The sequence below is a fragment of the Pogoniulus pusillus genome, chromosome 11, assembly GCF_015220805.1.
Source record: "Pogoniulus pusillus isolate bPogPus1 chromosome 11, bPogPus1.pri, whole genome shotgun sequence".
Lineage (NCBI taxonomy): Eukaryota > Metazoa > Chordata > Aves > Piciformes > Lybiidae > Pogoniulus > Pogoniulus pusillus.
The window spans coordinates 29,014,774-29,040,954 of record NC_087274.1 but is presented as its reverse complement, the minus strand read 5'-3'; the positions used below and the strand labels follow the sequence as shown (position 1 = coordinate 29,040,954).

The following is a 26,181-nucleotide window of genomic DNA, read 5'->3' as shown; positions in this document are numbered from 1 at the left end:
GTGTATTAGGAGGAGTGTGTCCAGCAGATCAAGGGAGATTCTCCTCCCCCTCTCTCCCCCTCTTCTCTGCCTCATCTTGAATATTGTGTTCAGTTTTGGGCTCCCCAGTTGAAGAGGGACAGGGATCTGCTGGAGAGGGTCCAGCGGAGGACTACAGGAATGATTATGGGACTGGAGGGCATGGCTGATGAGGAGAGGCTGAGGAACCTGGGGCTGCTTAGTCTGGAGAAGAGAAGACTGAGAGGGGATTGGATAAATGTTTATAAGTATCTGAAGGCTGGCCAGGACGTGGGGGACAGGCTCTGCTCACTGCTTCCTGGGATAGGACAAGCAGCAATGGGTGTAAGTTACAGCAAAAGAGGTTCTGCCTCAACACAAGGGGGAACTTCTTTACTGTAAGGGTCACGGAGCCCTGGCACAGGCTGCCCAGAGAGGTTGTGGAGTCTTCTTCTCTGGAGCCTTTCAAGGCCTGTCTGGATGTGTTCCTCTGTGACCTGTGTTAGATTGCATTGTCCTGCTCTGGCAGGGGGGTTGGACTCAATGATCTCCTTGGGTCCCTTCCAACCCCTAACATCTGGTGATCCTGTGTGATCCTGTGATTAGGGCTGTGCTAATCCTGGTGCTCTGGCCAAACCCAATCCTGGGCAGCTATGTTCTCCTTACAATGTATTGATTAAAGAGACCAACATAAGGAGGGGTTTTACATGAAGTGGAACATGTGATACTCATTTGGAATCATTCTGGTTATTCTGGTTTGCTTCTTCCACTGCATTTGTTCTCTCACTTTCTGCAGGGTTGGGGTGTGGTTATTTCTGCACACTACTCTCTCTTGCTCTAGTTCTCATTTACTAATATCTCATGCCTCATTTTATATTGTTTGGGAATACTGTGAATTGACAAAGGACCTGAGCCTAAAAAGCAGCAGTGTCTTTGGATATTGGTTTTGAAATGTCTTTCACAAACATAAACTACTAAAATGACTTGGACAGAGCACTTGCAACTGCTCAGTTACCAGTAGAGCCTGTTCACTCAGTCTTCATTCTGCTTGTGTCCACATGCTTGGTGCTTCCTGTTGACATGGTGATTTAGGTAGAACTTCAACCATCTGCATCCACACTGAGTTTTTAAATTGCCAGTTGTTGGGTTGTGCCAACCCTGTACACACCAGGCCATGCATTAGCATGCACTTGAATTTTCATGTGCTTTGGATTTGTGCCCCAAAATACAGAATCACAGAAGCATTCCAGTGGGAAAAGCCCCTCAGGGTCACCAAGTCCAACTGAGAACCCTACTCTAAAAGGTGCACCCTAAACCATATCTGCAAGCGCCACATCCAAACGACTTTTAAACAGATCCAGGGTTGGTGACTCTACCTCCTCCCTGGGCAGCTCGTTTCAATGCCTGACCACTCTTGCTGGGAAACAAATGTTTCCTAACAACCAGTCTAAACCTACCCTGTCACAGCTTAAAGCCATTCCCTCTTGTTCTATCACTAATTACCTCTGAGAAGAGACCAAACTCTCCACAACTTCCTTTGAGGTAACTGTACACAGTGATGGGATCTCCTCTCAGCCTCCTCTTTTTCACACTAACCATCCTCAGGTCCTTCAACCATTCCTCATAAGATTTATTCTCCTGGCCCTTCAGCAGCTTGTGTTGCAGCTCTGAAATCATAGAATCAACCAGGTTGGAAGAGACCTCCAACATCATCCAGTCCAATCTATCACTATCTCTAGAGATGTTCAAGACAAGACTGCATGAGGCACTTAGTGCCATGGTCTAGTTGACTGGCTAGGGCTGGGCGCTAGGTTGGACTGGATGATCTTGGAGGTCTCTTCCAACCTGCTTGATTCTATGAATTAGACTATGGCACTAAGTGCCTCATCCAATCTTTCTTTGAACAGCTGCAGGGATGGTGACTCCACCACCTCCCTGGGCAGCCCATTCCAATGGCAAATCACTCTCTCTGTAAAGAACTTCCTCTTCAGATGCCTGCAGCTTCTGGAACATGAGAGAGTTGAGATGAGCTTGTGGCAGGCTTTTTCGGGTCAACATGTGGTCGTGTCTGTGCAGAGTGGGCTATGGTTTGTGCTAAGCCTGGTGCTTTGATCTTCAGGGTGATCGATGCATCATGGGCCAGCAGAGGAGCTTTCGGAAGAGGAAGCTTTCATCCTGGTGCATTAAAGGGAGAAGTTTCACTTCAGCTCTCACATCCAGAGTCTGTGAATGTGCAAACTCCGATTTCTTATGGTGAGTCTGTGGACATTCGGGTTTATTGCCCAGAAATAGTTAGTTAGAGGTTGAGATGGATATATTTGCCTCCTTTTGCCCCTCTCCTCACATAGTTGTGTATGAACAAACAGGCAAGCTGCTGTTTGAATAACAGGCCACTTTCCCATTTGCCTTTGTTTGAAAACATTGCCATGTTTTAAGTGTTTGCTTCACCTGACTGAACAACTCCTGACGCTTTTCTCTATTGACCGAGACTTGAAAAATGACCATTGGATCGATTTGTAAGGTGAGAAAACCCTTTCTATTTGCAAATGAAGCAAAACAAAACACAAAACCAGAAGAAATGTGTTGGCCTGGGTGGCAAAGGAAACCTTTTAAAAAACACTCAGCTACCAAGAGAGTTAATTTTGCAGAACTGACAAAGTAATTACAACCAGTTTTTTCCCCAGGTGTGTACAGCTCCTACTGAAATTAGCCTTAGAACAGAGTTGGCTTCATCAACTTTTATGCCTAGCTGGTAGAATAACAAGTTAAAATATCTTTTTACTCTTAAAAGAAGTAGTCTCATCCACACTACATTAGGGTGAGGAGTGAAGTGGAGCTGGTAGCACTCTTGATGTCCATGTTTTCCAGTGACTATGGGTTTGAGCGCTCCATGCCGCTGAAGTCGGAGTCCAGCAAATGCTTCGCTGACTTTTGGTTTAACCCAGAAGCACCTCCTGAAGACTGTGTGCTTGGGCAGGCATACACCAGCAGCACTGGGTAAGTTGATTTTGTATTCCACTGCCTGACAGAGGCTCTCAAAAAGAGGGCCCTTCAGACCAAGGGCCACAGAAGTGCTTTGAAGGAAATGTAAATCAGACAAACTGTTAAAACGGAGAATTGAAAAGTTCTGACTCGGAGCAGAAGCTTTCTACAGATCAATGGAAGAGAAATGTGGTTTTACATGGTCACAGCAGTTCAAAAAGGAATCCATCTGGGGAGAGGGAGCAGTCTTGTTCCCAGCTGGGTTTTTTGAACATTTTCTTGTACCATTTTGTAGCCACTGTTGCCCTTCTGACGAGAATGCGCAGCCAGAGCCTTCTCTTCCAGCCCATTCCTTGCATTCGGGTCAGCTTTCAGTTTGAATCCAGTGCATTGCTGTAAGGAGCCAATAACATCTCACAGCGCTTCCTAGCCTCTCACTTCCCTAGGGATAAGGAACTCCATGAAGAACAGGTTCTTTTGCTGCCCATATGGGACACTCAGAATCAAAGGAAAGCTTTGGTAAACAATACCACATAGAATATACACTACGGTGCAGTCTGACGTCTGTGCTGAGAATAACTCGCAGCTGGCATCTATTCTGGCTTATCATAACATCATCTCTGTCAGCTGTGGAGATGAGAACCAAATGAACAAAATGTCAAATCTGGCAACAGAATCAGGGGCTCTCTGTATATTTGCCTTGCTGAGGAAAATGATGCCTTTTGAGTTGTGGCTGACAGCTGTGATACACAGAAAAGGAATTCAAGAGTGAAAGCCTACTCCAGTTTTAAAGGGTGCTTAAATATAACATACCTGAGTGAAATAGATCTGTAAATAATTACTGGATACATCCCACATCCCCCTTGGTCGTTGTTAGGGTTTTTTTTAAGTGTTGGGCTTTTCACTCTGTTACACTGTTATGTCAAATAAGTGCTTTAAGAAACACATGGGTTTGAGAGCAGCAGTTAAGCAGCTTGCTTTGGGTTAACGCAGAAGCCACTTTGTGTAATCTCTTCCTGATTTGGGGGGTTTGAACCAAGACCTCTTGAGCAGTGAAGCCTGTTGAATGATAGGAAAGGATATGGCAGAAAGGGTAGCAGAGTGTCTAACTTCTGAAGGGCTGCTCAGGCATGTCTCTAACTGGGAAAAAGCAGAGTCTTCCAGGGCATGCAAGTGAAATCCTTACTGTTTCCTACACCCTCTTTCTTCCACAGTTTTTACTCAGTAAAGGCAATGGCGCTCATCAAAGCATTTGCATCACGAGTTGGTTTTGTCATCTACAGTCTTGTCTCTTTGCAAAGCCAAGGGATTCATCAGCTACCATCCCCCATTCAGTGCCTCTGATGGCATTCTCCTGCTCACCTCCAGTTCATGGTGCTTGTCCCTTGCTGTTTTCGCAGGTACAGGAAAGTTGTTTCTAACGTGTGCGAAGGCGGCGTAGACCTGCAGCAGAACTTAGCGCAGCACATGTGTCCGTTGATTGCTCCCAGGGGACTTCAGATCAGCATCAGAGAGGAAAGCCTGGCTGTTAAGCCTGGGGAGGACATCACCTTCGTCGTCAGACAAGAGCAGGTAGTAGTGAACATTGGGCTCATGCCAAGTTGCTAGATATTTTTAGGGTTCCTTTCTCTTCAGTCTGCTTGGCTGCTGAATGAATCATAGAATCATAGAATCAGCCAGGTTGGAAGAGACCTCCAAGATCATCCAGTCCAACCTAGCACCCAGTCCTAGCCAGTCAACTAGACCATAGCACTAAGTGCCTCATCCAGTCTTTTCTTGAAGACCTCCAGGGACGGTGCCTCCACCACCTCCCTGGGCAGCCCATTCCAATGGGAAATCACTCTGCTCGAGACAAAACTGAATGACTCTCTAAAGGGTGAAACCTCTGTTTTCAACTGAATCCCACAATCCAGTACATTCAGTGAACCACCAAGTTCTGCCCACGGAATGAGATATGTCTCCTCAGCAGCACAGTCATTATTCCATAAAGGCAAAAGCTTGGAAAATCAAAGAAACTAAGTTACCAGAGCCTCCTTAGAATGACAATTTCAACTGCTGCATCAGAGAAGAATAGAAAAGCAGAGGAAATTTAATATTCTGGTTTAAGTGTTTTATAAACTCTGCTTTTCAGAGAGGAATGGAGGCAAAGCTTCACAGAAACCAGCACATAGCACAGCATAAAAAAAAACATTTATTGCCTATTAGTTGTGCTGCCAGAGGTGTGGGGTTTCTGTTTGTTGGGAGAGACAATGCCAAACAGCAGTGAGGAACTTTGGGATGAATCCTTTGCCACGGGTCTGTTCCCCAGAGCATTTCTCTTAGCCTTAGGCTGTAACTGCTGTGCTCAGGTTACTGCAGGTTCCTGGCTAACCCCACTGATCTGACAGAACTTGAAGCAAGCTCACACATTTTGGCAAAGCTGTGTGACATAAATTGGGCACTGGGGATTGATTTCTGTGGTGGAACCAAGGAGGTTACGTGCAGAACACGGAGCTCCCAGGCTCTACGTCCCAAGGCTTGCTGGGCCCCAACACTTTGCTGCCTTCTGTGATTTGTTTGGGAATGTTTGTTAGTGGAGGAGAGCATTTGGTTGCAATTTGGACCCTGATGATTTTGACTAGCAGTCTGACTTTGTACTGAAGCTTTCACGGATCTCTGTGGCAATTGGTAAAACGTTTCAAACTGTTCAGAAGTCTGCAGGAGTGAGGGGTCTGGAAGGGAATCCCCTGGTGTGCTTCCTGAGGAGCTCTTGGCTTGGGACAGCCAAGTGCAAGGCAGACTGAGAAGAAATGTAGCAGTTTGCTGCCCTCTATGGCTGCGAATAATATTTGTACTCCAATGTCCTAAACATTGCTTAGGACTTAATCTGTACCACAAACTCTAATGAGTTTAAGAAACACCTCTGCTAGGATGAACCAAAGCTTACCATTTTCTCTGCTGACCAAGATGAAAAATGTCCAATTCTGTTTAAATTTAGCTGCCTTCTCCTTATGTGACTCATCTGTTTGCTGTCCACTGCTGTCTTTCCTCCTCAGGGAAGCAGAAGTGCCTTGGTCTTTTGAAGGCAACGCTCTCATCTGTACTCTGGGGAAGTTATTAGAGTAAAACATGAAGAGAAGCTTGCACCTCCTGCTTTCAACACTGGTTTCTGTCTCACCTGGAAAAGAATATGCATGTATACTTGTTAGCATAAGAAAGAGCAAACAAGAACTGTTTGCAAGCTAATGTCATCTAAAGAGATTCCACTTACTGGCACACTGCTGGCAAGAAGACATCTCTTTGCTTTAAACTTTAATAGCATGTTATCTCCTCCACTAAATTCTACCCCATCTGTTGTCAAAAGCAAGGTGTTATTTGGAAGAAAAATACAGCAAAGAAACTTTCAAGGTCCTTTATGTTTGCTGAAATGTGATGGTTAGGTATTTGATAACCCCAAAGGTTCCTTATTGTGGATATTCTTTTACTTTACAAGCAATGCTCTTTCATCTGATAAAACATGGAAGAAAATCAACCAACCTGCAAAATGACAAAAAGAGGAAGCAATAATAGTCTGTTCTTAGCTTTGTGGTGCCAGGGTGTGTAAGCTCTGGGCTTGTTGCCTCCTTTGATTTTACATTAATGCTCCTTTGAGGGATTACATTTTGGTATAAACATATTTCAGAGAGTGGCTTCTGAGGAAGTGATTTTGGGTAACTTCAATGAACGTCCTCCTTTCTCTGCTCTGATGGCCTTTCAGGTCACTGGCTAGCATAAGGCTGTGTGGGTTCCTACCCTAGAGCCAAGGAAGGTTTTTAAATGAAGTTTGTTTGTCCAGAGGCTTTTCTACCATCCTGATCATCCAGTGTGTTTTAATTGCATGACTGTGATGGCCATGTGCTGGAGGAAGCAAGCAGAGATGCAATGCTGAAGACCAAGGAAGCAGGGCAGCTTGCTAAGGCACTTTTAAGGAAGTGTAGTATTGGGGAAGTGCTGCTGCTCACAGCTGAAAGAAATTCTCCTGTGACTGCTTCCACACTGTCACACTGACAACTCTTCTGAGCATCCACACCATGATACTGAGAAAGATATGGGGAGCAGCAGAGGGAACCGGAGCTGCCTAGTGTGGAGAAGGGGAGGCTGAGGGGAGGCATCCCAAGCATCAGCCCAATGTCACTATGTCCAACCTAAACTTCTCCTGGCACAACCTGAGGCCATTTGTGGCATAGGAAATTTCATGTAAACGTGAGGAGGAATTTTATGCACTGTAAGGGTGACAGAACACTGGAACAGGCTGCCCAGGGGGGTTGCGGAGTCTCCCTCTCTGGAGATATTCAAGACCTGCCTGGATGTGTTCATGTGTGATCTGGTTTAGGTGACCTGCTCTTGCAGGAGGTTGGACTACATGGTCTTTTGAGGTCCCTTCTAGCCCTTCACATTCTGTGACATTCTGTGATTTCCCCTCACCCTACCACTTGTTACTAGGCAGAAGAGACCGTCCCCCACCTGACTCCAACCTCCTTTTGTTATCCTTTGATAATGTAACACAACTCTGGGAAGATTCCACGTTGGGTATTTTAAGTCTGTATAGTTGAAACTTAGAGGACATGGTGAGAAGGTGCCATGAGGAAGGTCTAAACTAATTGATTTTACTTCATAATTGCATAAGCTGGAAGTTCACTGAGTGGCACTTCACTAAAATAGCAACATTCAGTTGTTTGCAATCACATGAGCATCACTTCAGAACTTGGTGCTGCTCTGCACTGCTTTGGTAGCTGTTGTGCAGCTGCAAGAGTGGTGGTTCCTATGTCATACTACTTAGTTAGTGAGCTGAAGTGGCTTAAGGTAGCTCCTTGCTGTGGGAATTTGGTATAGAATCATAGAATCAACTAGGTTGGAAAAGACCTCCAAGCTCATCCAGTCCCACCTAGCACCCAGCCCTAGCCAGTCAACCAGACCATGGCACTAAGTGCCTCAGCCAGGCTTTGCTTCAACACCTCCAGGGATGGTGACTCCACCACCTCCCTGGGCAGCCCATTCCAATGCCAATCACTCTCTCTGCCAACAACTTCCTCCTAACATCCAGCCTAGACCTCCCCTGGCACAACTTGAGACTGTGTCCCCTTGTTCTGTTGCTGGTTGCCTGGCAGAAGAGACCAACCTTACCTGGCTACAGCCTCCCTTCAGGTAGTTGTAGGCAGCAATGAGGTCTGCCCTGAGCCTCCTCTTCTGCAGGCTGCACACCCCCAGCTCCCTCAGCCTCTCCTCACAGGGCTCTGCTCCAGGCCCCTCACCAACTTCATTGCCCTTCTCTGAACACATTCCAGCACCTCAACATCTCTCTTGAATTGAGGAGCCAGAACTGGACACAGCACTCAAGGTTTGGCCTGAGCAGTGCTGAGCACAGGGGCAGAATAACCTCCCTTGTCCTGGTGGCCACACTGTTCCTGAGCCAGGACAGGATACCATATATTGTCTCCAGCAATGCACACAGCACCTGTTGCACCAAAATCTCTGCTGTGGCTGTAGTGGTTTTACTGCAGCTGGGGCAAGAGTGAGAATATCTGACTGGGGCTCGAAATGATGCTGTGATTCAGGAGATGGTTCTGATCATCTGTCCTGTTTTCTTGGTTCTGGCCACTGAGTATGTTTTTGATCTGTTTCTCTTTTAGGGTGATATGTTGAATACCAAATACCAGGTGGATCTTGGAGATGGCTTCAAGGCAATCTACGTGAACCTGACGATGACTGGAGAGCCCATCCGGCACCGCTACGAGAGCCCTGGCATCTACCGCGTCTCAGTGAAGGCTGAGAACGTGGCTGGGCAAGATGAGGCTGTGGTGTTCATCCAAGTCAGCTGTAAATCAGTTCTTTGATTTTCTTACCTCTGCTGCTGCTTTAAAACCTCCTGACAGCTATGAAATACTGCAAAAAATGTCTAGTGTAGTGGCTTAGATTTGGACCCCAACAAATTGGAATTTACACCCCCGCAGTAAATACCAAACAAATTCCCAACTTGGAAGCAAAAGGAAGGTTATATTTACAAAGGTGGACTAAAGATAAATGTCCAAAGGTGTACAGAATATATCTACATATATTTACAAGTCAGAAACAATACAAGGATCCCCTTGTACTGATTCACACAGCCCTGGACAAAGGGGAAAAACAAATAACTCCTCTCTGGCCCGTACAAGGGAAGAAGAGAGAAAGCTCCACTGCTGCTTTGCCATAACAAGAAGCTCAGCAATGCCAAGCAAAAGCAGCAGCCAGAGCAAAGAAAAGGGAGGGGGGGGGGAAGTAGTTTGTGCAGTAAACTCTGTTCTAATCAGGAATCCAGTGGAATAGCATACACCTATAATTGTTCTACTCTGTCAAATCCCTTACTTTACCTTTTACTCAAAGATCTCCAGAGAGTTCCCATTCTTGTTTGCAATTAGGAACTAGGCTAAAGTTTTAGTTTTAAACCATCACAACTTGTTCCAGTTAGGAGAAGTGCACTTTTTTTCCAGTGCCCTCACCCAGACTGGCAGTGCTGTTAGGTTGTTAGTACACAAGCTTGTAAACCTGGTGTATTAGGAGGGCAGAGGTAGAGTTGGTTGGATTTGGGGGAAGGATGGTGTGTCACTGACTGAAATAGCAAACATGCCTCGGGTCAAATCTCAGGTTTGAGCTATCTTCCTGGCTCAGGACCTTGTTGGCAGTGTTAGCAGCTGAAGTGTTAACACTTTGTGTCGTCTTCAGTGCTGTCTGAAGCAAGTGAACAGATGTGTTGAGAAGTGTACAAACTCTTCCATGATTCTCAAAAAAAGATCAACATCTCAGTGTTTCTGGCTGCCCAGGGAGGTGGTGGAACACCCTAGAGGTGCTCAAGAAAAGACTGGATGAGGCACTTAGTGACGTGGTCCCCAGTGACTGGCTAGAGCTGGGTGCTAGGTTGGACTGGATGAGCTTGGAGGTCTCTTCCAACCTGCTTGATTCTATGATTCTAAAATGCTAGGACCTAGATAGTTAATTCTAACAAAGTTTGAAGGTGGCACTTGGATAGAACTTCATGTTGACAAGTAGGGTTACTTGACTTAGACTTCTCTCCTTGTCCTTAATTAAGACCTAAAAACATTCCATCAAATGACTTTAAAGTACAAGAAGAGCATGGCACAGGGAATATCATGCACCATCACCCACTTAATGTACCTCAGTCATCTCATAATTGAAATGAAGAAGGAAACTCATAACTGGAACTGAACTTTTCCTCTTCCTTTGAGATTCAAGACAGCTATTGCCTTGTCTTTCTTCACATGTGTCACAAATTCAGAAGCATCAAAGGAAAAGACACTGATGTGGCATTCTCCAGGTGTCTCTTTTCCCTCTGTTGTGACTGGTGTCTTCCCTCCTAATCCCAAAGCAATAGAAATCACTGGAGCCACACATGAGGCTGTGCACACATCTGTGTGCTTTGCCACTGCTGATATTTGTGTATTTTGCTAGTCAGTCCTTGGGTCCAGAGTTTCCACTCCTGCTTTGATTGGCAGATGGAGCCCAGCTCCTTGATGCTGGTGGCAAATCTCCTGCTAAATCAAATGGAAAGGCTCAGAACTGAATTCTCCTCATTGCTTTCATTCTCTTTTACTCTGTCATGTTTGTTTTTTAAACCATTTTACGACTCCAGAGAACTCAGATAAATTACTTACGTCTTCACCATTACTTTTTAGGAGCTTCTAAGTGCTGAGAAGTAGATTAAGTACAGGAGCAGTAGATCTGTGCAGGCAACAAACAGCAATAAACTTTGTGTAGCATCCTTCTCTCCAGGGAAAGCAACTTATTGTTCAGAGAGAGGATGATGAGCAGTAACAAACCCTGGTGGACAGCAGGACAACTGCTTTCTCAAAGTGTGTTTCTGGTGTGGCCTGTATCAGGGTAAGCAGTAAACCCAAAGGATGTCAACCATCTGCAGAAGCCACAAAGGGAATCACTGCTGTGTTAAGAGAACCTTGCTGCTGGAGTGGAGAGGCAGCAGAGCACTGAAAGCAGATGTAGTCCATTCCTGAGCTTGCCCATGGATGCTGCCTGTGGTCTGGAAGACTCGTGGAGCCCTGTGACCCAGAATGCTTGAACAAATCCTCTCTGAGTGATTTACTCTGTTTAATTTTTAAAGTAAATTACAAGATTTGAGGAAATTAGCTGGCACTAATTAAACTGCTCTGTCTACACTCAAGAGAAACACTAATAGCCTTCAGGGACATTTTTCACTGTAGAATACTATGAAAGCAGAATTATTCAGAGTCTGCTTTCACTCTGTCTCCAGCTGAGGTATTTCTTGGGATTTTTATCAGGAACAAATGGTAAAGGGAATATTTTTTCCCCCCTAGAAAGTTCTGTTGCTATGGGATGCCCTTTAATGCAGGACAATTGTATGAACTGTGGCCTGACATCCAGGTGATGCTTTCTGATCCAGATAACACAACCTACAACTTGCTGATGAACTGCACAAGAAATAAGAGCAGGTCTCATAGAATAAATGCAAGTAGGTGTCCTAAAATAAAAGGAACTGAAGAAGAAAGGGATCTGGGGGTGCTGGTAGATAGTAGCTGAACATGAGCCAGCAGTGTGCCCAGGTGGCCAGAAGAGCCAATGGCATCCTGGCCTGGATAAGGAACAGTGTGGCCAGCAGGACAAGGGAGGTTCTTCTGCCCCTGTACTCAGCACAGGTCAGGCCACACCTTTAGTGCTGTGTCCAGTTCTGGGCTCCTCAATTCAAGAGAGATGTTGAGGTGCTGGAAAGTGTTCAGAGAAGGGCAGCAAGGCTGGTGAGGGGCCTGGAGCACAGCGCTGTGAGGAGAGGCTGAGGGAGCTGGGGGTGTGCAGCCTGCAGAAGAGGAGGCTCAGGGCAGACCTCATTGCTGTCTACAACTACCTGAAGGGAGGCTGTAGCCAGGTGGGGTTGGGCTCTTCTCCCAGGCAAGCAGCAACAGAACAAGGGGACACAATCTCAAGTTGTGCCAGGGCAGGTCTAAGCTGGATGTTAGGAGGAAGTTCTACAGAGAGAGTGATTGGCATTGGAATGGGCTGCCCAGGGAGGTGGTGGAGTCACCATCCCTGGGAGTGTTTAAGAAAAGACTGGATGGGGCCCTTAGTGGTCTGGTTGATTGGACAGGGCTGGGTGCTAGGTTGGACTGGATGATCTTGGAGGTCTCTTCCAACTTGCTTGATTCTATGATTCTAAGCACTAGGCATGCATTTTCTTTTTCATGAAACCATAGCCTCTGTAGTGTGTGAAGAATTAGGGAGCTTTGAAAACAGAAAGTGCAAGGCAGCCTCATTCCTAATTGTCCACACTTAAGGATTCTTTGAAGCTTCTTCCAACATGTTACAGAATTGGGTGGCTGAGACAAGCAAGACTCACAATAGTTATTTTTAGCTTTCCAGTGTATCAGACTGACAAACTTGAAATACCAATCATCAGTCAAGCACCAAACAGCTCCCACCCTGACAATTTTAGAGAAAGAAGTAACCTCCTTCAGGAGCAAAGCCTAATCTCAAAATGATTAGTTTTCTCTGGGAAAATGTAAATTGGTGGCACACTCAAAACAACGATGCAGATCTTCTCCAGCCTTCTTTCATTTGCCTCATAAGAAGGAAAATCTGCTTCTTGGGGGACCTAAATTAAATGGAATTCCTAGAATTTCTGACTTTTCCTCAAGACATCAGCAACAGAAGGAGCATTTTCATTCTGTTTTGGCAAAGAAACTGTTGAAGCAACAACTCATTTAAGCCCCCAACATGTCTTGTATTCATGTTGGTGGTTATTGAGTGATGGAAAATGTAGAATGAGAGTCAAGCTGTGCATTGAGATGAGACATCTGACAGGCTGGGGGAAGCCAGGTGGGAGAGGAAGGAGTGTGCAGCTTGGACAAGGTGCTCTCAGTCAGGTCAGTCCAAGTGGTTTGGAGGTGAACAGGCAATGATTCAGTCCATGAAAAGTGAGTGAAAGAAAGGCTTCAGATGGGTGTTCCTTACAGTTAAGTGTACACTGAGATGAAGGCCTCTGAAGGAGTTAGAAGATGTTTAGAATGGAACACAACTGGCCAGGTTAGCTTCACCCTGTGTAAGGAGTGTGCATTGGAGCAGCTGTTTGGTATCCTGGCTGGGTGGTGCAGTTAAGAACTTCTGGTTATCACCTTGTGCTGTTAGGAAGCTTCCACCTTCAGAGAGCCTGAGAAAGATACGCTCAGAAATCTCCAAGGGAAGGATTTTCTAAACTCTATTACAGAATCACAGACTCATTGAATGCCAAGTGCTGGAAGGGACCTCAAAAGCTCATCCCCCTCAGTCCAACCACTCTGTCAGAGCAGGATCACCTAGACCAGATCACACAGGAACACATCCAGCTGGGTCATGAATATTACCAGAGAGGGAGACTCCACAATCCCTCTGGGCAGCTTGTTCCAGTGTTCTGTCACTCTCACAATGAAAAAAATTCCTCCTCCTGCTTCCATGAAACTTCCTATCCCTTGGCTTTCACCCATTGCCCCTTGTCCTGGCATTGGGCATCACCAAGCAGAGCCTGGCTCCAGCCTCTTGGTACTCACCCTTTACAGCTTTATAAACATGAATGATGTCACCTCTCAGGTTTCTCTTCTCTAAGCTAAAGAGCCCCATCTCCCTCAGGCTCTCCCTGTAAGGAAGATGCCCTACCTTGAAGGCTTGGTCCAGATGATCTTTGGGGTTCCTTCCAACCTGGCATTCTGTGACTTTGTGAAAGTTCCTGCACTGTGAAGCCAAACCTGACATAAAGCAGCAGATAAAATCACTGTGATGATGCTTTTCTTTTCTACAGATAATAATAATACTTAGAGCCTTTGTAAGTGGAAGTTCAGAAAGGAATAAACTTACTGTGGGTGGGGTTTTGGAACTCAAATGTGATCTATGTTGATTTGTAAGTAAACGGTCCCCTGATGTACACATCTATTTTAAAGCATGCATCAATGGTGATGTGAGCACAACAGCTGACATTTTGTAATGAAAACGAGCAGTCAGCAGCATTCTTTGTCAGTTTTCTGCTTTTCCCTTAGCAGTTTGAGATTTCTTAGAGTTCTATTCAGTTGATCTTTTGTTACTGGGGGGTGGGGAAGAGGCAAAAGCTGTGATTGCCTTTTCCGCTTTTAACTGCTTATGTTTGCTGCAGTTGGGCAAACATCAAAAACATGCATCAAGTGAGGTGCATTTTGGTGATCCATCTCATTGCTCTAGGAATTAGTGGGGTTTTCTGGGGGTGCTGGTGATTGAAATGAGGTCCTTCCAACTAGCTTTCAAGTCACATGGAAGAGAATGAGGGAGGGGAAAAATACATCCAGGACCCTATCGTGTCTAGGTGAGAGGCTTTTGGGGAAAGAGGCCCTAATAAATGGATGGATTCTTGTTCAATGACATCTTGTGAATTTTGTTCAGCTCCACTGCAGGCTTTGAATTTGGAAGTGGTTCCAGTCATTGGGAGAAACCAGGAGGTGAACCTGACAGCTGTTGTTCTGCCTAAGAACCCTAATTTGACGGTCTTCTACTGGTGGATAGGAAACAATCTTCAGGTACCTGAATGGTTTTGACTGAGATCACTTTCATTCTCTTGCCAATAAAGGTTGAGCGAGACACCTTTAACAGAAATGCTTCCATCTTGCAAGACTTGTTTTGGATCATCTTTCACACCAAAGAGCCATTTAGTGTCTGGTGGCCAGAACTATCTTAACATCCCCTGTTCCACCACGCACGTTGCAGATGCGTTGACTTGCCTTTATTGCTACTTTTGAGGAAATGGGAAATTTCTCTTCTAGAACTGATTTGAGTTACTTTGGGGAGGAAACAACAATTTATTCTGTTTCATTACCTGTGGAAAAAGACTTGTGGAGGGGAATGCTTTTGGGACCATAGCACTGGTGACTGCTGCACTTGCCTGTTGATAACTGGAGTGCTGCAAACCCAAGTGCCGTACGGAAATATATTCATCAAGTAGATAAATATTTTCTGGGAGTCTAAAATAAACTGACATAGCAGAGATAACTAGGACATCTAAAAGGATATCTACCTCAAACTATCTTGTGATACTCATTTGGGGATAGAAAATCTAGATAAACATATCCTAGAGCAACAACCATGCAAGTGTTTCTGTTGGGAATACTTCTGGTCTCGCAGGGTTAATTTCTTTGAAGGCAATTTCTTTCAGTAAGAGATAAGCGACATATTTTATTTATGAGGCAGACTAAATGTGACAGAGGAAGGCTTCAGATAAGCACAGGGAACTTTCTTCTTGTAAATCCCTGCCTGCATCTGCTCGTTGTTGACTTTGCCATTGCTAGAAGAGGCTCCACGCATCAGTGCGCCCTTGTGGAGAGGGGTTTGTGGTCAGGAAACAGTGTCTCATCTCCACCTTGGGGCTCACAGTCCCATGACTTCTGTGGGTCATGGTCAACAGTTAACAGAATTTATCCCTTTAACCCTGCCATACTCTTCTTCTTTTGGAGGCTAATGTCATGCTGGATAAAATGGTGTGAGGTTGTTGAGCCTGCCTCAAAATCTATTCATTCCAGCAGGATCTGAATGAAAACCTAATACTCTACCAATGGTTCTAAAAGAAATGAGCTGCCCAGGGTGACCCTGCTTTGCTAGGGAGGTTGCACTTGACCTCCAGAGGAGCCTTCCAATCCAATCCTGTCCAATGAAAAGCCTTGCTTCAGCTGGCAGCCATTCTGTCTCTAAAGGACCCATGCAGGGAGACAAATGTCTGTGTTGAAAATGGTGGTTGACCAAACTGATAAGGTGTTGATTAATTGAATCATTGACATGAACTGCTTTTGGATAGTGTCTCTTCAGACACTGTTTGCATAGTTCTTGCTGAAATTCTACTTTCAACTCATCTTTTGTTTTTTTTAAAGCCTCTCCTTACACTGGACAGCTTTCTGGTGACAAAGTTTGCTGAAACAGGTGACATCAGAGTCACAGTGCAAGCTTCCTGTGGGAGCTCCATGCTTCAGGACTCTAAGGTTGTCCACGTATTCGGTAAGACCTTACTCACGTTTGTTTCACATCCACTTGTTTCTTATACCTCTTAAACCAGCCCTGACACGACTGGACCCAACATCAAACTCTCTCTAAAGCCACCTTTAATTCCTGACATGGAAGGGATGAACTGTCAGGTTGGTAACTCCACGCAGTTAAGCATTGTGGTGGCGTGGAGGGGCTTCATCTGAAGAGTTTTGTTTCCTTAACCTATTTTAAACACCATCATGATTCCCAAACACTGCATATAGCAATAGCACTTGAGTAGTATTTTGGGCTGTGAGTAGAAAGATTATTAGAATTCCTAAATAAATTGGCTTAAATACCTCTTTAAGAAAAGAAAATCTACTTCTCTATCTGCTCTCAGTATTAAAAGAAAAAAAGAGCAATAATTGCCTTTTCTCACAAATTCTTTGATGTTTATCTGGGGGGGGGGGGGGAGGGTTGGATCAAGTATAGCTCTGCTCTAATTATTGAATAACCCTTCAGCTCTTGTTTCACTGCCTGTCCTGCTGTGTTTTGTTGTGTCTTAAAATGTGGTGGCAAGGCAGAACAGACTGTGAGAAATTATTTACTTTTGTGTTTGTTCTGTCGGGTGTAGGACTGCAGATAAGTGGAAAAGCTTCCTTTTAATGCAGAGCTAAAAGCCTTCAGATATCACCAAACACACAGCATGATACATCTCCATTTGCTGAGGAGGAGTTTGTTAGTTTTCCCTTTAAGTCTAGTTATTAATTGAAAAGAATGGTAAAGCCCACACTGATGCTGAATGCAGCTTTTATGGATGTTCCTCCTCCCCTAAGATGAATGGATTTAATATTTATGCTACCACTTATAAGTGCATCCACTTTCCTCGAAGTCTTAGAGGTATAATCCTCTTAGTGTGACTAGATAATGACTTGGGCTTTCCAAGACTCCTCCTGCTCTTAGTAATCTCAAAAGCAAGAATGGACTGATCATGAGGGAAATAAAGAAACCTTTGGAAAACAAAACCAGGTTAAAATGCAGTTCTGATGGAAGTGTTGAGGAGGACAGGTTTGACTCTTGGTGCAGCCCAGGAAAGCCAACAGTATCCTGGGCTGCATCAAGAGAAGTGTGGCTGGCAGGCTGAGGGAGGTGATTCCCCACCTCTGCACCTCTCTGGTGAGACCCTACCTGGAGTGTAATCATAGAATCAGTCAGGGTTGGAAGGGACCACAAGGATCATCTTAGTTCCAACCACCTACCAAGGGCGGGGACACCCTACCCTAGATCAGGCTGGCCACAGCCTCATCCAGCCTGGCCTCAAACATCTCCAGGGATGGGGCCTCAACCACCTCCCTGGGCAACCCATTCCAGCCTCTCACCACTCTCATGGTGGTGCATGGTACTGCATCCACTTTTGGAGCCCCTATATTGCAAGAAAGATTTGGACATGCTGGAATGTCTCCAGAGAAGAGCCACGAGGGTGATCAGAGGGCTGGAGCTGCTTGGCCATAAGGACAGGCTGAGATAATTGGGGCTGCTCAGTCTGGAGAAGGGAAGGTTCCAAGGAGAACTTATTGTGGCCTTCCAGTATCTAAAGGGGACCTACAGGAAAACTGGTGAGGGACTTTTTAGGATGTCAGGTAGTGCTAAGACTGGGGGGAATTGTGCAAAACTAGAAGTGGGGAGATTCAGATTGCACGTTAAGAAGTTCTTCAGCGTAAGCATGGTGAGACACTGGCACAGGTTGACCAGGGAGGTGGTGGAAGCCTCATCACTGGAAGTTTTTAAGGCCAGGCTGGATGTGGCTCTGAGCAATCTGATCTAGTGTGAGGTGTCCTTATCCATGGTAGGGACGTTGGAACTGGATGATCTTGGAGGTGCCTTCCAGCCCTGACAATTCTATGGTTTTAGGACTCTTGCATCCCAGAGGATCTTTTCCTCTGCATTATATTAAGTTCCCCAAGTGTTCAGCCAAGGAGCCTATGTGGACAAAGAGAAGATTTTGGAGACAGTTTACAAGGAAAGAGCCCATTTCTAGTATTTCAGGTATTTCAACACTAATAGCTGGGTGGGTGTACCTTTTTCTTATGATTTCAAAGAGGGCAGCACTTAGCCTTTGTCCTATCTTTCCTGTTCATGTATTTTTGTAGCTAGCTTGTGGAGTGTATTCCTTTTACAGCAACATGTCATGGGCAAACCCATATGTTTATGATTCAGCAAGAATAAAGTCCACTGATGCATTCCCATCACAAATAAGAGAGACCAACCCTGGCTGTGTGCTGTATTGTCCTAAGGAAAAACTGCTGCCAGGGTTCTAATTCCAGAGCATGTATGTAAATCTGCTTTGGGGTTGGGGCTTTTGGTTTTTCTTCCTGCTTTTCTATCTGTAGGCACAAATATGATGATGCTGATGAAAATGCAGGAAGGAATGGAGTGCCTGACAGGAAAGTGCTCTTGCTACAGGCAGAGAACACAACACAGAACAGCAGGGCTCCCAGCCACTGCCGTGCTGCACAGCAAATTGTGCCCAATACATATTGGCAGCTTTTATTTCTGTAAAGCTCTTTTTGCATCCTGGGTTGTTGCTTGTTCAAAAATCTTTGGGTTTGGTTTGGTTTTGTTTTGTTTTCTAGATCATTTTCATGTTCTTCCTCTGAAGTTTACTAAGCACCTGGACATGTACAACCCCAACATCCCGGAGTGGAGAGAAGACATAGGGCGGGTGGTAACACGACTCCTGGCAAAGGTGCTCCTTCAGATTGCTCATAAAGTGGTCCCTCAGCTGCTGTAAAGCTTGAAGGTTAAGCTAATGCCTCCTCAGTTAGAAAGAAGAAGACAGAGCAAAATAGTCAAGTGAACCTCATGAGCCACACCAGACAAGTTTGGACCTAGTGTTGCTTTTCCATGCTGGCTGTAGACAACTGTGCTAGTTTGAAGCTAGCTAGAGTATTTTGGTGAGAAGAATTAGATTATAGGCTGTGAAAAGGAAACAGTAACATAGGGAGTTAAAGTCTAACACAGCCTAATTGGTAAGTAATGCCAAATATTGCTCTGTGGGATTAGGAGTAGATGCACTGCTGCCTCCAGAACAGGAGGAGTAACTTGAATGTGACATATTTAGAAGTTAGGTAGAGGATGCTGTGTAACACAAAGACATTGCCTGTCTGTACAAACAAAGCAGAAAGCAAGCATTTACAGTGGCACTTGTGGAACTCTGACAGTGAAATATAATCTGTAGGCACGTGGTTCCTACAGCTGGTTTGTAGATCATGTTCAGAAGGGAAATGTGGATGGGGAACAGCTGAATCCTGCAGGTTAAATCAGGTACAAAGCCATGCAGCAGTATGGTGAGATAAGGAAAGAGCACCCCATGAAAACTGAGCTCTAGAGCTGTGCTTTTCAGTTGCTCACGTTGCCTGCAGTGAGGTGAGAGCCCTGAGCTGGAGGTTGGTGATGCTTTTAAACTGTTTACATTTTTAATCCCTTGGCTTTTTCCTGAGTTTGCAGTAGTGCAAATCAGGTTCTGGAATTTTGACTTGATATCATTTCCTTCCTTTTTTTTTTCCCCCTAAGGTTTGCATCCAATGCCAAATTAGAGTAATTTCCCACTGTGTCCAATCGAAACCTATTCCATAAGAATGGTTTGTCAAACGGATTTTGTACTCCTTACAAAGCAGTCCTTACATTTTATTACTTGCTAAGTCATTTACCAAAGAGAATGAACCATTTCATGGAATTCTAGAATCTGTTAGAGAAAGGCTACAGGAATCATAGAATCAAATGGTTTGGCTTGGAATGGGCCTCCAAAGGTCATCTAGTCCAACCCCTCTGCAGTAAGCAGAGGCATCCTCAACAGTGTGGCTGTATCCTACAATACATGGAGGAACTGGGAACTAAAAGCACCACTAGCACAAACTGGTCTGAAAAAGGCTGCAGTTGACTTTCAGTGGAGGATGCAGGTGTTCATTACAATGCCAGGAGCTGAATCTAGGTGCTCTTAAACTCACTCTGGAAACTTCTCGCTGTTCATTAACCAGAGATGAAAAAACAACTTCCTAAGCTAAACACAGCTGTAATGAATATGCCCTTCTAAGTAAACTAAATGTCTGAATGGCCCACAAATGATTCTAAATCACTTAGGAGTGTTTGCTGTGTTACCCTAGCACTGCCCAGCATTGTAGAGCTTTGCTAAAAGTCCAGACCACTTCATTTTTGCTTCTTGCCACGATGCCCTTAAATCGCCTTAATGCGATAGAGGCGCTTAGCTCTTTCACAGAGCAGCTCACATTTCAGCTGATTTGTGTTTGGCTTTGTTCACGTTTTACCTGCTGCTGGAATCCTCTCTTAATGCTAAGGGTCTGAGCAGCAAAGGCTAAAAGACACCTGGAGTTACTTGTGTGTTTCCTCTCAGCTACAGAACACAGTGTCCTTTGCGTTGCAGGAGACCAACACACCCGAAGAAGCGCTGGTGACGGTGGTGAAGCCAGGTCTGCCCACGACTGCTGACCTGCATGTGCTGCTGCCAGCAAACCAGCCCAAACACAAGAGAAGTGTACCTAGTGATAAGGTAACCAGGGCAGACTACATCTGCCCAGGCCACTCTTCATCTTGTTTTGCCGTTGCTGCCTGCACTCCGGTTGCCTCTACATGAAATTGAAAGGTGCTTCCTAACTGTGTGAGGATCTTACTCCCACCTGGATAGAGGCAGGTAAAAGCTAGCAACAGCTACAGCTGCTGTTTGGCAGTGGACAGGCCAGCATCACCTTCCAGTGCTTACTGGCTTTGGTGTATTCCTCAAGAATATCCTTTTATTCTTAAAAGAAAACCAGCACTGATGGTACAGGAGTCTGGAAAGATCTGCTAGAGCAAAGAGTGTATTTGGAACTCTGGTGTTCCTAATGAGGACTGAACCATCTCAGCTCAGTAATTTCACTTACTGACAGTCAGATTAGCTTGGAGTTCTGGCCCCTCTTGCATTATATGCCATGAACATGTGAATGAACGTGAACTGAAACAAAGTGACTCTGTTTCAGTGATGCTAGCATCACTTTAAAGGCTGCTAGTCAGTGCAGTTGTCATATCCATTCTGGTTTGAGACCTTGGGGGAAAAAAGATAAACTCTCAGAAGCTGTCTGGGGTGATTGGCTTGTAAAATAACTGAGCCTATGCTCACATCACCCTTATGTGGAGGCATCCTCCCTCACCCCAAGATATAATGAAGTCAGGGGAATGGTTTCAGAAGTTAGATGTTCCTCAGTAAGAGTGAGAATATTTGAGTCTCAGCTTGTGTGTAGTCTCTGTCCATAACGAGAGAGAGGTTGCAAGGATTTCTGTTACACTGCAAAGCCTTTGTCAGAGGTGAGCACCATAATTGATAATGTCATAAAGGAGTTACTGGTGAAGGTTCCATGCTTGTAAAGCAGATTTCTAATCTGGCATCCTATGGGATGTTGCATCCAAAATGATGGAGCTGGCTTTGATCTTTCAGGAAATTGCCCATGTTGGAGACACAAGCAAGTAGAAGAGAAAATCAGGCAATTTTTCATCTGGGGTTAGGATATGATGGTATATTTAATGGTTCTGCTCCATAAAAACATGAAAGGACAGATATTACTGTGCTTTATCCACTGGAAAAAGATGAAGGATCCTGTTTTGTTGTTTTTTTCCCCACATGGATGGATGGATGTGTTTCTACAGAATATTGCTAAGAGATAGGTATAAATGGAATCCATCCCCTCATAGGAAAGGAGGTGAGGTGAGTTATGACGTGCAGTTCATTACCAAGCAGCAGTTGCTTGTGATCTCAAGTCACATCATAGATCTTCTACTGATAGGTTAGAAGAATGGAGGGGTTTGAACACGCCTTGTGCGTCCTGTGAGTTACGAGCGAGGCAAACCCAGCAGTATGTGCAAATGACATGCTGTCTGTCACAGGCTGGGCAGACATAAAGCCTCTGCTTAGCAGAAGATGTAGAGGAGATAGAAAGATTTGACATTTTTAGCTTTTATGGCTCGTGGAGTTCTGCAATGTTTTTAAATATGGAATTCCTTTAAGAGTTCAGCTCAGCCCTGACAAATGCTTTTGGAGTTTCTCACCGTTCAATGGCACAGAGGTTTTCCTCTGTAGAGCATTGAGTCTTCTCCTGAAGTGGAGCAGAGCCTGAGAAGTCTGATGTTCTCTCTTGTGTTTGCAGAGAATAGAGGCTATAAAGCAGGCCTTGAATGCACACAACATCAGTTTCTTCCTGAGGGGAGGATACTGGGTCTTGGTGACGTTAGCTGACTCCGATTCAGGTAAATGTCTAAACACAGCTCCCAGCAGACCAGTTTTTGGGTGTCTGAGTTCTTACAATGAGAAAATCCCTTTGTAGATCTAGATGTCTGCATGTACACACACAAACTGACTTGTACTCGTGCCATAGACACACATAAGCACCCGTGTGCATGTGTGAATACATACACACACACCCCCCTACATTTGGATAGGTTTTCATTTGGCATTCATTAACCATCACCACCAAATAACTGTTTCTCACACATTTTGCTTTTCCATCCATCATCTTTTGTTTCAGAAGGTTCTTGCTGTTTTCTGTGTAACCCTGTCATAGCTAAACACCAGTGTTACATAGAGCTGGGGTCTGAAGGAGGACCCCACCTTTCACTGAAAGCACTGCCTGCCGAAGTGCTTTGGCTGCACCAGCTGTTGTGAAAGCAGTGTCTGAGAAAGCAGAGTCTTCAGCCATTAACTCTGTAGATAAAGCTCCAGGGGTCTGGGATGTAGCCTGGCATCTCTGAGCTTCAAATCCACATGACACGAAGCTTAAGGCAGGGTCTCCACATTGCTAATCCTGTTCCAAGATCAGTTGCATGCTGTTTCTGTCTGTAAAACAAATAGCAATGGTTTGTGTGCATGCATTTCCTGCATCTCTGGCTTTGCTGTGTGCCTGGGAATTGAAGAGAGTCTGTGTGCATCCGTGTGTGTATTTGAGCAGAGATAGATTAAAATGATCTCTTAACCAGGAAGTTCAGCTTTGGCAGTGCTTTGTCTTAGAATGTGCTGTGATTTTAGTTTGTGAATCATAACCCATGATATATCCTTTCTTAATTCAGTGTGTGGTGGCAGAAAGCTCAGCTGTCCACAGTCCATTATGTAAATGCTGTTGTGATTCTTTGTCTGTCAACTCTCTATAGAGGACAGAGCTCCTATGCAGAGATACAGGCTGGAGTCGGAGTGGCTGGAGAGCAGCCAGACAGAGAGGGATCTGGGGGTGCTGATTGATACCCACCTGAACATGAGCCAGTAGTGTGCCCAGGTGGCCAAGAGAGCCAGTGGCATCCTGGCCTGCATCAGGAATAGTGTGGTCAGCAGGAGCAGGGAGGTCATTCTGCCCCTGTACTCTGCACTGGTTAGACCACACCTTGAGTACTGTATCCAGTTCTGGGCCCCCCAGTTTAGGAAGGGCATTGAGATGCTTGAGCGTGTCCAGAGAAGGGCGAAGAGGCTGGGGAGAGGCCTTGAGCACAGCCCTACGAGGAGAGGCTGAGGGAGCTGGGATTGGTTAGCCTGGAGAAGAGGAGGCTCAGGGGAGACCTCATTGCTGTCTGCAACTACCTGAGGGGAGGTTGTGGCCAGGAGGAGGTTGCTCTCTTCTCTCAGGTGGCCAGCACCAGAACGAGAGGACACAGCCTCAGGCTGTGCCAGGGGAGATTTAGGCTGGGGGTGAGGAGAAAGTTCTTCCCTGAGAGAGTCATTGGACACTGGAATGGGCTGCCCGGGGAGGTGGTGGAGTCGCCGTCCCTGGAGCTGTTCAAGGCAGGATTGGACGTGGCACTTGGTGCCATGGTCTGACCTTGAGCTCTGTGGTAAAGGGTTGGACTTGATGATCTGTGAGGTCTCTTCCAACCTTGATGATACTGTGATCAGCAGCTCTGTGATGCACCTCTGATGTGGTACCTCAGTGAGTTCTAAGAGTCAGCAGTCCTTAGCCAGCCCAAAAAAGCTTGCGCTGAAAGAGTTCATTCCAGCCTTCACCAATGCATGGCCTTGAATCACAGAATCAACCAGGCTGGAAGAGCCCTTCAAGATCATCCAGTCCAACCTAGCACCCAGCCCTATCCAGTCAACTAGACCATGGCACTAAATGCCTCATCCAGTCTCTGCCTGAGCACCTTCAGGCACGGCAACTCCACCACCACCCTGGGCAGCCCATTACAATGGCAAATCACTCTCTCTGTCAGCAACTTCCTCCTAACATTCAGCCTCTACCTCCCCCAGCACAACTTGAGACTGTGTCCCCTCGTTGAGTTCATTTGTTGTTCACACCCTTAGTTTCCTCTTCTGTGAAATGAATATAGCTCTGCTTTTGCAATGCATGTACTTAGGGCGTGTGTTCATTTCCTATGAGAGCTTGAGGTTCCCAGGAAATACCACCCAGTGAGGGTGCAAACAATTAAATCTTTAAGGTTTTATGCTCTTGGTTTTGTTTTTAAATTGGACCTCTGTCCTTCAGTCACAAGGCACCGATTAATTTTGTGGTGTTGCCTTTTTGAAGAAGCTACAAACACAAAGGAGTGGTCATACAAATAACAAGAAAAAAAGTATTTTGACCTGACAGTTCCTTAGAAAAGATAGCCCAGGGATGTGAGTGGTGTGAAAGAGGTTCTGAGCTGTTCTGTTTCCTATTTCAGATGCTCAGAGGATCGGAGGAGGCAGTGGCTACTGGGCTATCGTGGTTCTCTTTGTTATCTGTCTAGTCGCGGTTGGGGCTTTCATCCTCTACAAGTTCAAAAGGCAAGTAAACCTTCAAACAACAACACAGACATTTTAAGAGTTAGAATTTTTATCAAGGTATCAGGAAAACAGAGGTTTGGGAAAGAGATTTCTTGAAAGTACCAAAGTACTGCAGTGATGCTTGCTCTCCCTTGCTGTGTTCCAAGATAAAGAGCAGCAATAGGAGAATGATGGAGAATTTGTTCTGCTTGTCTAAATAATATCATCAGGAAAGAGACCTGAGCTAAAATATTGGTCCTGGTTAATTCCTACCTCATTACTCCTAGTGGTTATGAGCAAACTAAAGCCATCATGGCAGAGAGTGCATCTGCAATGCTGATATGCTGAAAAAGTCATTTTATCCTAAGACGGAGCTCTCTGGGGGGGGGTTCTCTTTGCTCACATTACATTTTAATTGCTGTGGCAATGCCACATGGAATGAGTGGTGGAGATAGATTAGGATTAATTTGACACTAGAGTGTGTTGAGAGGAGAAATAATTCTGCAAGTGGCCTTTTTGAGACACCTTTTGTCAAACCTGACAGGGTGCCCTGCCAGACTTTGACAGTCTGAGAGGTCTTTACGATTTGTTTTAATCATTGCTGCTGGGGCACCCTGCAAGTCAAAGAATTCTGTTCTTGTAATCATTGGCTGAGCTCTTGTTAATTTTGTTATCTCATGGGCATTTAGAAGGCTCTTGCATTTGCTTATAGTGGACACAAGCCTTCATCACCATCAAATCCCGATGCACTTGCTTTAGGGAGGACGCCGATCCATTTGTCTCGTTCTTTAAAGATTGATGCTCATTTGAAATAGGCACTGAAGAACATCTGCAGAAAGTCAGTAGAAATGAGGATGAGACTGAGTCTGTGACAGCAGTGGGCATAGACAACATTTAAGTAAGACAGTCTAAGAAAAGAGGTTTTAATTCAATAGAGGAGGCCCCCCCTCCCCCTCTATCCCAAGAATCTCTTCATCTTCTCACCACAGCCTTTGAGTTTCTGAGAGCCCACAGTGGCTGGTTGCTGTAAAGGACAAAGCACAGCTCACTGTATCAGACTGTCTACAAGTAAATAAAAAGCCACTTTGCTATTTTAGATGCCTGCAGCAAGGAAGAGCATAAAAATGGTTGATGTGTTGTAATTGTTTTATTTCAGTAACAATGCATGGAAGATTTGTTGTTTGTAGAGTGGAATCATAAAATGTGTTGGTGATATCTTTTGAAAGCTCTGTGATTTATATCTCTTATTAGCTCTTAAATGAGAGCAACTAAATAACAGACACAGTTGCTGGGTGGCAAAAGGAGTGTAAAATATTCAAGAAAGGAAGAAGAAAAGAATCATTTTCCTTGAGTTTTTGAACCATTGCTTTATAGACAGAGCTTTTATTAAGAAGGAAATTATAGTGCAATTTGCAAATTGTGAGCTTTAATGTCTCTCCTTCTTC

The 26,181-nt window shown here is 45.1% G+C and overlaps 1 protein-coding gene across 6 annotated transcripts in view; it reads left to right on the top strand.

Annotated features, from left to right (window-relative positions):
- SORCS2 (sortilin related VPS10 domain containing receptor 2) overlaps positions 1-26,181 on the top strand; it is a 671,789-nt gene that overhangs the window by 631,394 nt on the left and 14,214 nt on the right. For all 6 annotated transcript variants that reach the window (XM_064151649.1, XM_064151651.1, XM_064151646.1 and 3 more), the window contains exons 16-25: positions 2,117-2,250; positions 2,866-2,994; positions 4,380-4,551; positions 8,628-8,814; positions 14,401-14,534; positions 15,876-15,999; positions 18,600-18,712; positions 20,408-20,533; positions 22,161-22,260; positions 24,655-24,757. In XM_064151649.1, coding sequence (XP_064007719.1) covers positions 2,117-2,250; positions 2,866-2,994; positions 4,380-4,551; positions 8,628-8,814; positions 14,401-14,534; positions 15,876-15,999; positions 18,600-18,712; positions 20,408-20,533; positions 22,161-22,260; positions 24,655-24,757 — 1,322 coding nt within the window. The remainder of the gene's footprint in view (positions 1-2,116; positions 2,251-2,865; positions 2,995-4,379; positions 4,552-8,627; positions 8,815-14,400; positions 14,535-15,875; positions 16,000-18,599; positions 18,713-20,407; positions 20,534-22,160; positions 22,261-24,654; positions 24,758-26,181) is intronic.